This window comes from Typopeltis vanoorti, chromosome 18 (assembly GCF_054136105.1).
Source record: "Typopeltis vanoorti isolate ZY-2024b chromosome 18, IOZ_Tvanoo_1.0, whole genome shotgun sequence".
Lineage (NCBI taxonomy): Eukaryota > Metazoa > Arthropoda > Arachnida > Uropygi > Thelyphonidae > Typopeltis > Typopeltis vanoorti.
Genome location: NC_143566.1, coordinates 38,555,520 through 38,569,578, shown reverse-complemented (window position 1 = coordinate 38,569,578; position 14,059 = coordinate 38,555,520). Strand labels below are relative to the sequence as shown.

The 14,059-nt window shown below is 34.6% G+C and overlaps 1 protein-coding gene across 2 annotated transcripts in view; it reads right to left on the bottom strand.

Moving 5' to 3' along the window:
- Nucleotides 1-14,059, bottom strand: part of LOC150096603 (DDB1- and CUL4-associated factor 11) — a 346,061-nt gene that overhangs the window by 57,198 nt on the left and 274,804 nt on the right. For both annotated transcript variants that reach the window (XM_090408033.1, XM_090408034.1), the window contains one exon: nt 1,427-1,516. In XM_090408033.1, the coding sequence (XP_090264159.1) occupies nt 1,427-1,516 (90 nt within the window). The remainder of the gene's footprint in view (nt 1-1,426; nt 1,517-14,059) is intronic.

The window sequence follows — 14,059 nt, the reverse complement described above, 5'->3', positions numbered from 1 at the left end:
TTGTTAAACAGATACGCCGAGACTGATACCTTAGAACATTCCATTAAGACACATGGTCATAATTCATCACGTCCTAATGCCTTACTGACATCTAACGTATTTAATACCTCATATCCCTCTTGCTTGCTCACCATTAAGTCTTCTCTCATTTCATTCCCTACACTTGAGTTTCTGATTTCATACTGAGGATGAAATACCCTGATGAACTGCTCACTGAATACCTCGACTATGTCCTCTGAAGCAGTCACCAATCTCCCACTTTCATCCATTAACAGCATCTTATCATAATCATTCTTCCTTTTACTTACCACACATAAAAAAACTTATAAGGATTTTTCTTGGTCCAATTTACTAATTTCTGCTCATACTGCACTTTTGTCATCCTTACCGAGTCACTTTCCTGGCCTGCTCTTTATACTCTTCATGCAACTGATTATTACCATTATTCATCTCGTGCTACCTCCAAAGTGCCTTCTTCCAGATAGATTTGGTCTCCTAGATTCCAAGAAGATAACAAAGCTGTGTAAGGGTGCAAAGAAGAGTAACAAAGATGATACCAGTATTATGGAATGTAGATTATCAGGAGAGATTAAGAGCTGTTGAAAGGTTTTTCTCTTGGTTATACTATAAATTAAAAATTCCAAGAAATTATATTCTTGGTTTAATCCTTTATCCAAGTGTAAGCAAACAAAGTTTGTGCGTGAATTATCTTCAGATTGAGCTACTTGTATATAGGGTATACCGATTTCTAATGTATACAGAGGCTAATGATACTAAGGCAAGTGATGTGATATCATTAGCCTCTATATACAAGTAGCCCAGTCCTAAATATACTTCATGCTCAAATGTTGTTTACTTACACTTGAATAAAGGATTAAACCAAGAATATAATTTCTTGGAATCTTTAATTTACAGATTGAGAATATGGGGATTACAAACACTGGTATGCAGGAAAAAGAGGGGTGATATGATAGTGGTCTATAAACTTCTAAAAGATTGTTATAGGTTATCAACTAATGAAATTTTTCATTATATGGAAGATGAGGAGAGGACAATGGGGGCACCCATGGAAGTTAAGTTTGTGTGCAGTTAAGAGATGGGTGAAAGCTAGATTTTTCTCTCACAAAGCAGTGAGTGAGTGGAACAATTTATTTGTTGAAGCAATGAATGCATCAGTGTGAATGAGTTTAAGAGAAGGTATGGCATCTGAGGTGGGTGATCTACAGCCTTCCTTGATGAGTCCTTGACTCCCTTGGAGGTCTCTAAGAATAATAATAATTTATATTAATGACTTAGCACAGCATACACAGTCATTTAAAAAACACTCTGTTTAATACAATCAGTGTAAGAAATATTATTTACAGGCAATCACTACTGAAATTTGAAAAAAAAAATCACTTAAAAGAAAACAGCAAAATGTATTAACCTCAATTCCTACAGATGATGAAAAAGCCCTCATATCCCACAGCTTGATTGTCTGATCTTTACTGTTGGTTATAAGATGTCTACCATCACCCTAGTAAAAATATAAATATCTATATCTATCTATCTATATATAAATCTCTGCCTTTTCTTTCTATATAGAACAATTTATAAGACAATAACCAGTAAAAGTACATGGGTAACAAGTTTATTCAGAGACAAGACAATTGCATTAAATTTCCTGAAATGCAAGAAAATGAATTAAATAGAATTTCAATGATTCAAATTATTGTGAAAACATTCGTTGCTATGCACATTAGCATGCTCTGATTTGCATGTTAGCCAACTAAGCTGCTTTATTAATTGAAATTAATACTAGGATTTACATTCAAGTGCATTTCCAAAGATTCCTAGATTTTTCTTTGTTTTGTCATAATACTGGAGTAAGATGTCAAAATGAATGAGATGTCTCTATTGAGGCATCGTGTGAATCAGCTAGAGTACATGTAAAGAGAGAAAGCTGCAGTCTTCCTTCTCTCTGGTATTCTATATTTCAAACATGCTCCTTAACACTGTTTGATAAATTTTTCAGCCTGTTTGTAGTATGGTTGTATGCAGTCACACCACAGTTGGTAAACTCATGGAAACTTCAGGGGACTGTATCTGGGTTTAACAGATAAAAGTAATGATCTTATCCTGATGCAAGAGAGAAAATACAGTTCTAATTTTATATTCTCTAAGGATTTTAACCAGTTTTTATAGAAATAGGACTTACAGGGGAAATAGTATTAAAATCTTTTATTTGTGTATCGCTAGAGGTGTGTTGAGTGCACTGGTTTGTAAGGAGTTTCAAGATGGTGTGTTCATTGTAGTCATTCTACAAAAAAGTTGTTTTTTAAAATTGGAGTTCTTTGGCCCAGCTCTTCCCTATCAGTATAAGACAACAGGACCTTGTTAGCAATGTTGAAACGATGCCCAGTTTTTGAGTTCCATAGTGGTGAGAAGAGGCATGTAGATATGTTTTCTAAAGACAGAAACCAACTTTAACCCGATGATTCGCTTTCATTTATCATTTTTTTTTTTTTTTAGTTGAATCCAAAAAATTAATTTTTTTTTTTTTTAAATCCAAAAATGAAAGTGAATCATCAGACTCAAGTTCATAAGTGAATCTTATGTTGGGATGTTAGCTGCTGAGGTGGTCAAGAAAATCAAAAGTTGTCCATGACATCAGATAAAGAAAATATTATTGCATATTTAAGATTTAAGACAGTATTTGACAGTATTCTTTCAGGGTCTTCTTCTCACATGTTTCTATATAAAGATTTGCTAAATACAGGAGAAAGAGGGATGCCCATGCTAATTCTGTGTTTTTGTTTATATATGGTATCATCATACTTAAAATACCCAAAGGAGATATGTTTGGGGGTGCTTAAGGATCAAACCTTTATAATTGGGAAGAGACTTTCACATAGCCTTTTAAGGAATAGGGAGAACAGATGACCTAATATCCAATCCTCAATTGGGATGAGGATGGGCTGGCAATTTAAGATTTAGCTTACCAAATTGTATTCTTATTGGCTTAAATCACAATGACAAATGACAGTATTTCTAGCTGGCTTCAGCGTCGACTGGTTAAACAAAGCCCCTGCTGTTTTTGTCAGAGAACCAGGGTAAAACCAGCTACTGGAAGAAATCCCAAAATACATCCCAACTCAACATCAGCAGAGCTCAAGATTGTTACTATCAATGTAAGAAGCATCAACGGAAAAGAAACGGAACCCGCAGAAGAACTGGATAAGTACCAGATTGAACATAATAGGCATGATTGAAACAAAAGACAAAAACAAGTGAGATCTTTTTAAACAACAAATACAAAATGATATATTCAGGCAATAACAATCAGGGAAAAGAAGGGAATAGCTTTTTCAAAGTAATACATAGTCTATATTTAAGCTGTAAGTCAGCAATCAGAATTGAAGGAAATACATAAAGATGGTCTGATGTAAAATAAGATAGAAGGCAAGGGTGCGCACTATCTCAACTCTTATTTATCATCTATATGGATCATATTATGAAAAAAAAAAAAAAAAAGTGGAATTAAACCTGATATTAGAATTGGAGACAAGAAACTTAGCTCTTTGTTTTATGCAGATGTTCTACTCCTTAACAAATCCAGTGCAAGTCTCTGGGATTCTCTAACAATAATGAATAACAGCTAGATTTGGCATGAAAATCAGCAATTAAAAAACCAAACTATGACAGTAGGCAGGAAACACTGAAAACTTCAACTACATTCTCATTGGAGAACTTATAGAACAAGCAAAATATTTCCACTATTTTGCTTGATTTTATTGCACACATTTTATTGATTGCAAACAGAATAAGCAAAGATGGTATGGTGGAGAGCCAGTTGAATAAATTTATATGGAATAAGAGAGAAATTAGATAAAGCACTAAACTAGCAATATAGAAGACAGTGTTGTTCAAACCAGTTTTAAGCTATGCATCTGGGAATTGGGTTAAAAATAAAGTACTCAATCACAGATACAAGAGGCCTAAGAAGAATTAGGGGATGAACAAATGGCATCAATGGCAGAATCATATTAGAGATGAAGACAATAGGAAGAAACTTGTTATTTTGTTAGCATTCAAGATGGTGTGAGCAGAGCTAATCAAGGTGTTTGATGCCAAGATGGAAGGAAAAAGGTCCAAAGGAAGACTAAGCTTTAGGTCAACTGTTTAAATCAGAAGTGCCTTAGGACAGTGCTTCTCAAAATTCTGGATGTCAGGGCTCCCTTTGGAAAAATTAAAATATCTCATGCACCCCCCCCCCTCGAAAAAAAAATCGTAATATAGACATATATTATTATAATATTTACTGTATTTATATTCGATACAAAACATACACAGCGAATATTGCAAAAATCAAATGCAAATATTACATTTTTAGCATCTTACATGCACATTTGACATGGCACATTATCTCATATTTTTATGTATGATAGATATATTGTTATTGTACATTTGCAGTAGAAGCACATGAAATGTAAAACGATTAGTAATAAACAAAGAATTAAAAACATAAAAGAAGTTTAATAATAATTTAATGTGATGGATGTGTTTCAATACTGCTACACAAAAAGTCAATATCAGGTAAAATATTTGAAACTGAAATTCTTCTCAAAATTTTTTTCGTCTAGTCTGGTTAAAAGATCGGAATAATATTCCCTGGTTATTGTTTTACCCTTTTCAAGATAATTAATAAACAAAATGCATCCCAAAACACCGATGCCATGACCAGAGCCGGTGCTAGTGTCTTTGCCGCCCGCATGCAATGTCTATCTAAGCGCCCCTGTAATGATCCAGGCATGTGTGGTTCTTTTACGATAATAAAAATTTAAATTATTTGAAATTTCTTAAATAAATTTTGACAGAACAGCCACATGTTGGTTTGCTAAATGTAACGAACTGGGGGTGTTGATTAGGCAGGATAATCATCAAAAACTCGAATATTCAAAAAATTCTCAAAAGTTATTCTCAAAAGTTAAAGCAAATTTTGATAAAGCCAATTCACTTTAATCATTGAATATAATGATACAGGGATTATAGCCTTCTCACCGACCCGAATTGCTAACAAAATTAAAATGAATTTTAATTGAAGTTAAAATTTATTTGAACTAAAGTTTAAAAAATTCTTAGTAAGTTGTAAAAATTTTTTAATAATTTTTATAAGTGTAACTATCTTTTAGGAAAATAAAATAAACCCAAGATAGATGAGAAAATAAGAAAAGAATTCAGAAATAATTAGAACTTTTTATTAATATAAGTATTCAAAAAATAAAATCTTTACAGAATAACAGAAAATAAATTAAATTACATAAAAATACTTGAAATTTTTTAATTAAAATTTTAGGGTTCTTGATTTCATATTCACCAAATTAGAAATAATGGTCTTAACATCTAATTCCGCACATACATCATTTTCAATAGCTATTAACGCCAAACTAACAAGCCTTTTTTGTGACATACTTGTTCTTAAGGGTTTTAATCAATTTCAACTTGGAAAAGGAACATTCATCCGTTCGCTACACTAACATAAGGTTAATAATATTCTTAAGGTAACTGAAAAGTTAGGGAAAGATAAATTATTGGATGCAATAAAATTAAGAATATCGAAAGGGTTTTGAATATTTAAATTATCCATTCGAAAAATATCCCGGAAAGCACATAACTCGTCATATAGCTCTATTGCATTTACGTCTTTATTGTCGCCGTCCATCAAGAGAATCTCTAAATCATCACAATTTTTTCGTAAATCTTCGTTATTAATTTGTAGTAATCTATACAATAAATTGAAATTATCATAATATGTTTTTAGTTGTTCAAAACATTCTATTAACAAACACATTGCAACGTCTAGAAGTGTATAAAACACATTCACTCTAAATTGATCTTCTGGCGATTGTGGCATTTCGTCATGATGCTCGTATCAAATTGTCCTGTCTTCTTTCATCATCAAACTTCCGTACCAGTTTTAAATTCTTGTTCTTCATCCCCCGGGGCAGATCGGGGAACAGCCTTCAGATATGGAGGCTATCTGCGATATAAGCAGGGCAATCTGGCGAATAAGCAGCCATGGACCAACAGCGACTGAGCTATCAGGGTGTGGGGGAGCAGAAGTGGCAACTCTGTTTCACTTAAAACCTCACAAAGCCCAATGACAACTCGGTGACATGGCGAGTAGTGCTGCCATTAAATAAGCACCTGCTGGGGTCACCGCCCCTGACATTGGGAAGCAGCATTGTCAGTACTGACACAAGGTTGAAGCCAAACGATGATGGGAAAGCTTGTGATCAGAGATTTGCAGATGGCAATATGATTATATTGTGTACGTCTGTAATACTGCAGAGCAGAAAGCAAATGGAGAAACTACTGCTCTACCTTATCTCCAGAACAACCAGCAACCGAGCAAACCCTTACAATTGGCCCCAAGTTCCCGGCGTCCCTTAAATGGGACAGGGGTGCGAAGAATCTCCGGGCTCAAAATGGTGTCCACTTTTAAAATTGCAACTTGGAATGTCAGAACTCTGTATGAAGCTGGCAAATTAAGAAATGCCACAAGAGAAATGAAGAGGCTGGGCATCCGTATTTTGGGAATTTGCGAGACAAGATGGCCAGGATCTGGAAAGTGTCAACAAGATAATACGACAATTTATTACTCTGGGAATGATGAGAACAAACATCGACATGGTGTAACTGTAATAGTAGATGAAAAAAATCAATAAATCAGTAATAAATTGGATTCCATTTTCTGAAAGGATAATGCTGTTACAACTTAAGGGAAACCCAATTAACATAAATATCATCCAAGCTTATGCACCCACAGCTGACAAAAGTGAAGAAGATGTTGAAGAGTTTTATGAACACCTAAAAGAGATTAAAAACCTAACAAAGAAACATGATATAAACATAGTGATGGGTGACTTCAATGCAAAAGTGGGAAGAGGGGGGTGATGGAGAAATTGTTGGCGAACATGGCTAAGGCACCAGAAACGACAGAGGAGATCGCCTAGTCCAGTTCTGTCAGGAAGAAGATCTAACAATAGCAAATACCTGGTTTAAACTTCCACCCAGAAGACTGTACACTTGGAAATCGCCTCAAGATAACCAACATAACATTGTCAGAAATCAAATTGATTATATACTGATAAATAAAAGATTCCACAGTAGTATAAAGAGTGCAAAGACTTATCCTGGAGCAGATATCTCATCAGACTACAATCCTATAGTTGCAGAAGTATGTCTTAGATTAAAATCAGCTAAAAAATCACAAAAGAAGAAAAAGAAAATTGATGTAGAAAAACTGAAAGACCCGAACATAAATAAAAGTGCCAAGACACTTAACCTGCGATTACAACAGATTAACATAGAAGAAAATAAAAGTGTGGAATCTCTTTGGAATAGCTTAAAGAATGCCATCGTAACAACAAGTATTGAAGAAGTAGATTATGTGAATAATATAAAACAACAGGAATGGATGACAGATGAGATTCTTTCTCTTATTGATACAAGAAGAATGTACAAAAACAAAGACCTTGCCAGGTATACAGAAACACATAACATCATCAAGAAAAAAATAAAAGAAGCCAAGGAAAATTGGATGAAAAATTTATTTACTGAAATTGAACTGCTTCAGAAGAAACATGACAATTTCAATCTGTATAAGAAAATCAACGAAATTTCTGGAAAACTGAGGAAAAAGCAAATAGTGTCTCTAAGAGACGAAAATGGAAAAACAGTTCTAGAAGAAGAGAATAACGCACAGATTTGGATAAAATATGTAACAGAACTTTTCAATGATACTAGACAAAAGCCTATAAATATAAAAGATAACATTCAAGGACCAGCAATCATGAAATGCGAAATAGAGAATGCTATACGAACAAGTAAAACAGGAAAAGCCAGTGGACCAGATGGTGTGCAAACAGAATTTTTAAAATTAATAGAACCAGATAACATCAAACTTCTTGAAAAGCTATTTAATAAAATATATGAAAGTGATGAATTTCCATCAGATTGGCTCAAATCTACATTTATCACTGTCCCAAAGAAACCCAAGGTGAATTCCTGGCTCATTTGGCTCATCAGACTTATTAGTCTAATGAGCCAAACATTAAAAATATTTTTTAAAGTAATTCAGAATCGTATTTATAGAAAAAGTGAAGAAACTCTAAGTGACACACAATTCGGCTTTCGGAATGGTTTTGGTACTAGAGAAGCCCTTTTCTGTATCCAAATATTGATACAAAAATGCATAGAAAAACAGAAATCTGTCTTTATGTGTTTCATAGATTCATTCGACAAAAAGCATTCGACAAAGTCAGACACACTAACTTAATAGAAGTCCTTCAACAAATAAGGCTAGACGAACAAGACATAAGACTAATAACAAATCTGTATTGGAATCAGTCAGCTACCGTTCATTTAGACAACATTACCACCAATGATATTAACATCAAAAGAGGAGTGAGACAAGGATGTGTGCTCTCACCACTCCTGTTCAACATATATGCAGAGGTAATCTTTAAAAAAGCATTGGAAGAATGTTCAGAGGGAATCGCAATAAATGGAAAGATTGTTAACAACCTTCGATATGCAGAAGACACCGTGCTAATTGCAGATAATATTATGGATCTCCAAAAACTCATTGACAGAGTATACATAGAAAGCCAAAGAATGGGAAATAAATATAAACATCAACAAGACAAAATACATGATCATCAGCAAACATCCAGCCTCATCAATGAAACTGACACTCAATGGGAAAAATATTGATCAAGTGTCAAGATATAAATATCTTGGTTGCTAGCTTAATGAACGGTGGAATCCAGAAATAGATATAAAGACAAGGATTGAAGTTGCACGGCAGTCCTTCATGAAAATGAGAACACTATTCTGCAATAAAGACCTAAACATGGAAGTCAGATGCCGAATGCTACGTGTGGTTTATTCTGCTCTATGGAGTTGAAACATGGACATTGAAGGCGACAACCATCAAGAAAATCGAAGCCTTTGAGATGTGGCTATACAGAAGAATGCTAAAGATATCATGGACAGAAAAAATTACCAATGAAGATGTCTTAAAATCCATTGGCAAAGCTAAACATCTTGTACAAATAATCAAGAAACGAAAAACATCATATCTTGGCCACATCATGAGACACAGCAAATACCAACTTCTACAAACTATTTTGATAGGAAGAATTGGTGGCAAAGGAACTAGAGGAAGAAAAAGAATATCATGGTTTGACAACATCAAGACGTGGACAGGAAAGAGCAGTACACAACTGCTCAGATTAGCACAAGAGCGCAGTTTGTTCGCCAAGATGGTCGCTGACCTTCGATAGAAGATAGCACAATAAGAAGAAGTTCTTCATCCACCTCTTCACTCAGTTCTTTTGCCGTTTTTAGAACTTGTTTAAAATTTGTATCTGATCGATACTCTTGTAAGAATATTTTTAAGTTTTCGATAGATTCTAAAACAAGTGTAATGTTCATATTTTTGTCTTGAAGCATTTTACTCACAGACTTTATTCTGTTAAGTAAATCATGGCAAATTATAAGAGAACCAATAAATTTGTAGTCCTTCATTTTAGCACATAATGTTTGTGCTTCATGCTGAGTTTATTTATTAAAATTTTCATTATTCAAAATTTCAAAAAGTGCATCATAAATTTCTCCTAACTGATATCATAGAGGGCAGATTGCATTAATTTTACTTTCCCATCGCGTTTCTGATGGCTGTTTCAATGTTAAATTTTTCACGAACTTTCAAAGGATTGCCCAACGTTTGTAAGAGAATGAAAAGAAATTATATATTTCTTGAATAATTGCAAAGAAACTAATTGTATCTGCGTTCACTTTTGCTGCATCGTTAATGATTAAATTTAGAGTATGAGCAGCACATGGCTCGAGGATTTTTGTTCAACAGTAAATTTCGGAGCCCATATTTTTTCCCTTTCATATTTGCCCCATTGTCATACCCTTGACCTTGCATGTCTTCAATGGGAATATTCCATTTTTCAGTTGTTCCACTATTGTTGCACATAACCCACGTCCTGTGGGATCTGATATATCTGATCCCATGTCAAGATCAGGGAAAACCTAAAAGGTTTTCCCTGATCTTGACAATTCCATTGTCACAGGAAACAAAGCGAATAATAATGGTCATCTGTTCTGTTTACTTGCATCAGGTGTGCAGTCTAAATTTATGGAATAATATTTAGATTTTCGAATTGATAATAAAATTGTATCCCTGATTGCATTACTTAAAGTTTCCAATATTTCATTTTGACTGTCTTTACTCAAATAGTGTACTCTATTGTTTCGTTGTAGAGCCCTTTCAACATGATTTTCCGTAATGGGGTCAAACTTCGCAAACAGTTCGACTAATTTTAAAAAATTGCCATTATTCCTTTCATATAATTTATCAGATGATCTGCGAAAAGCTAAATTTTGGCTAACCAAGGAATTTTATAATTTTAATCAAGTGTCTAAAACACTCGTCCAATGTTTCTTTTCCATTTCATACATGCTTTGAGTCTGGCAATCAATAGTAGTTTGATTTTTTAAATTTTTATCAAGTTCCTTTCATTTTAAGAAATTTTTCATGTGAGCTAAACTAGTCTCATGCCTATGCAAAGTTGTACTTACATTTCTCCAATCGTTATAACCTTCTACAAGACTACTTGATTCAGTAGGTGTGAAAAGTTTGCAACAAAAGCAAAAAACAAAATTTGAAGTTTTGGAATAAATTAGCCATGTTCTTGGCATGAGCTCCCCGTTTTCCATTTTTCTATTATAATACGTGTCACCAAATTTACGACCATATGTATCTCTGGGATATATTATATTTTTCTTTTGAACAGGCCCCATTTCAATTAAAACAACTCGTAATTTTTCTTCGATATTTCCCCATTCACCTGGATCTTCTAAATTTACAAAGACTAACGATGTGTTAGTTTCATGGTCAACTACAACTAAATCTTCTCCTAACTGTTTTTCACTTAAATCCTGAGTCTTGTTATCTTGTTCAACAGTTGTAATAGCACTTTCATTCAAACTGGATGATGTGCACAGTTCGTCAACTCTGATTTCTGATGTATCGAGTTGGTTACAATCTGCATCAGAATATTTTAATATTTTAACAAATTTATTAAGAGCCCCAGTTTGTTTTCTAATATCTGCTTCTTTCGCAGCATGATGCTTACAATTTTGTGCACCAGATAACTTTTTTTTAATTTTTGATTCCATTTCTATTTTATACCCACAAAGAAATTATTACACGACACGACACAGACGAAACAATAGTCCGCACTGCGCTGCTGTCAGTAGCCTATTGAGATGCGTACTGTTATAAATCTACTGTTGCTATCCTGTCATTACTGCGACACTGTAAAATTTTATTATTATTTTAATTTTGTATACTTGTAATTTCTATTAATTACTTGTGACGTCTTTTTTCTTTACTTTATACTTTATTCTCCGTTATTCTAATGTAGCTGTGCACGCTTTCTCTCTCTCAGAATCTCTCGTTTATATTATTACGTGCTATGTTTACAAGAAAGTCAAATAACATTTATTTACATTACTATGAAATGTATACGAATTTAAAGATTAGGGAGATTGCTTTCTCTATCCTTCTATAAAATCTCTTTAGCAAAATTTAGAACCTTTTTTCTTCAACTTTAAAATACTTTCTTTAACACAAAATGTTATCTACTCTCAGTTTACAAATTTTACTTATTAAACTCCAAGCTTACTCGCAAAGAGGCTACCTAAATCTCTATGTTAAGTTATCTTTACAAATTTGATATCAACTTCTAACATGCCAATTGATTCTCTTAAGGACACTAAACCTTATTAAACATATATCTTAAAAGTCTTTCTAATACAACTATAAGAGGAATTATATAAACGTTTTGAACTTACAAAGGCTCTGTATCTCACAATTAGTCAAAAGTCTTTCACTAAAAGTTCTATGGCAATTCTTTCATCTTAGATCTTCATCTGGAATTTTGGCTTCGGCTATATCAATTGGGAATGTAGTGGGACTCGTACAGTTCCGAAAAAATGTTATTCTCCCACGGCGAAAAGAAAAACTTACGAGCGAAGGTACTTCGGGAAATTTGCCTCACCTTTTCTCCTCTACTTGGGCTCGCCGAAAACGCTGCCATCTCAAGTAGCTTGAATTGCTGCCTCTAAGAAACTGAAAATGCCGCCTCCAAGAAAAATGAAACTGTTGTCAACTGTTAATCAGGATCCCTCTGGACTGGAAACTTTTCTCTTCTACGGCGTTTGGGACTTCTCCTTTCGGCAATTTGAAAGCCCTGTCTGTGGCCTAGAAGTCGTTACTCTCTAGCGACGTCTCGAACAGAGAAGCTCCTTTCTGGAAGCGGAAAACTCCTCTCTCAACCAAAGTCTGGATCTGGGATGCTCTCTGATGATGTCTGGAACTGAGCAGCTCTCTCTCTCTTCGGCAACATCTGGGACCGGGCAGCTTTAGCAATGTCTGGAACCGAGCTGCCTCCTCTTTGACAGCGTCTGGAACCAGGCAGCCTCTCCTGTCTCTGTGAACGTCTCTGGAACCGGGCCCCCTCTACTTCTGCAGCAATCTCTGGATTCATGCAGCCCCTTCTGTTTGCTTCAGTCCCTTTTTATTATACCTCCTCTGAGACCTTGCATGAAGTTTGGCAACACCCAAAGATTCAGTATGATTCTTTCATCTTAAGTTTCAAGTTCGGCACGTCTTTCGTTCTCCTCCGCTTTCTTTTAATTGTAAGTTGCCGACCATTGGAAAGTTGTTTGAACCTTTCTGACTGACTTGGCATATGTTTACACTTAGAGCCTGCAAGCCTTTCTCATACAAACAAATTTTAACAATCTTTCTAATGCCGCCATGTAGATCTATTACATGCAGCTTCGGTGATATAAACATTGCCATTGTTTTTAACACTCGGACATATTCTTATTAAAGCAGTACATACAGTTAACTTCCAGAGTGTTATTTACAATGACATCTAAAACAAATTATACAGAGACAAACAAAGTTAATTTTTACAATATTCACATGGGTTTAACCTAAGTAAACAATCGAATGTAATGTGCTTTGGAATATTTAAGCTACAATCGAGTTTTTACGGTACCATATGACTGGTTACGTAGCAATAAATGTTTTGCATGAAAATTTGTTTCTGCGCATAAAAACCGTTCACTGTTTCACTTTAGATTCTGGAGGCAGACATTTAGCCTGCTCTAGCTGCAAAATTGTAAACAGCCGGCAATATACAATTTTTAAAAAATTTTTTATTCGGTGTATCCGGCCTTATTTATTTTAATATTGATCATCCTAAGAATTTTTGTTTTTATTATAAAAATTTTGTTTCTTAAAAATTAACTTATGACCCATGCCCCGGTGCCCCCTTCGTAGCGGCGCCTGCATGCCCGCTTCCGCCGGCCCTGGCCATGACTTTTCCTGCTGATGGAATGGCCTTTATCTTCTTTGGCACTGAACAACTGACTTCTATCCACTGCTTTGAATGCTGTTTGGATTCTGGTGTGTAATGGTGAATCCAAGTCTCATCCATAGTATAAATCGATGCATAAAATCAGTTTTATTCTTGTTAAAACACTCCAAGCACTGTTCAGAGATTTTCTGAATAGTGTTTGGATCTGCTGTGAGCAAGCACAGCACCCATCTTGCGCAAAGCTTTTTCATTCACAATTCTTCGTGCAAAATATATTCTACACATTCTTCTGAAATGCCTGTAGTCTCAGCAATTTCACGTACTTTGACCCGCTGGTTTTCTAATACCATATCACATGCTTGATCAATGATTTCTCATGTTGTTACATTTTTGGATGTCCTTCACGTGGATCATCTTCAAGGCTGGTACGGCCAGGATTAAACTCACCAGTCCATTTCTTAATTGTCAAAAACAAAGGAGAAGAGTGTCAGTAAACTTTTATGAACTTTGAATGAATATCTTTTGGCATTAAACCTTCTTTTAGAAAGAATTTTATAATTGCACGATACTCAATTTTATCCATTTCAAGGGATACAGACAACACTTTTGCT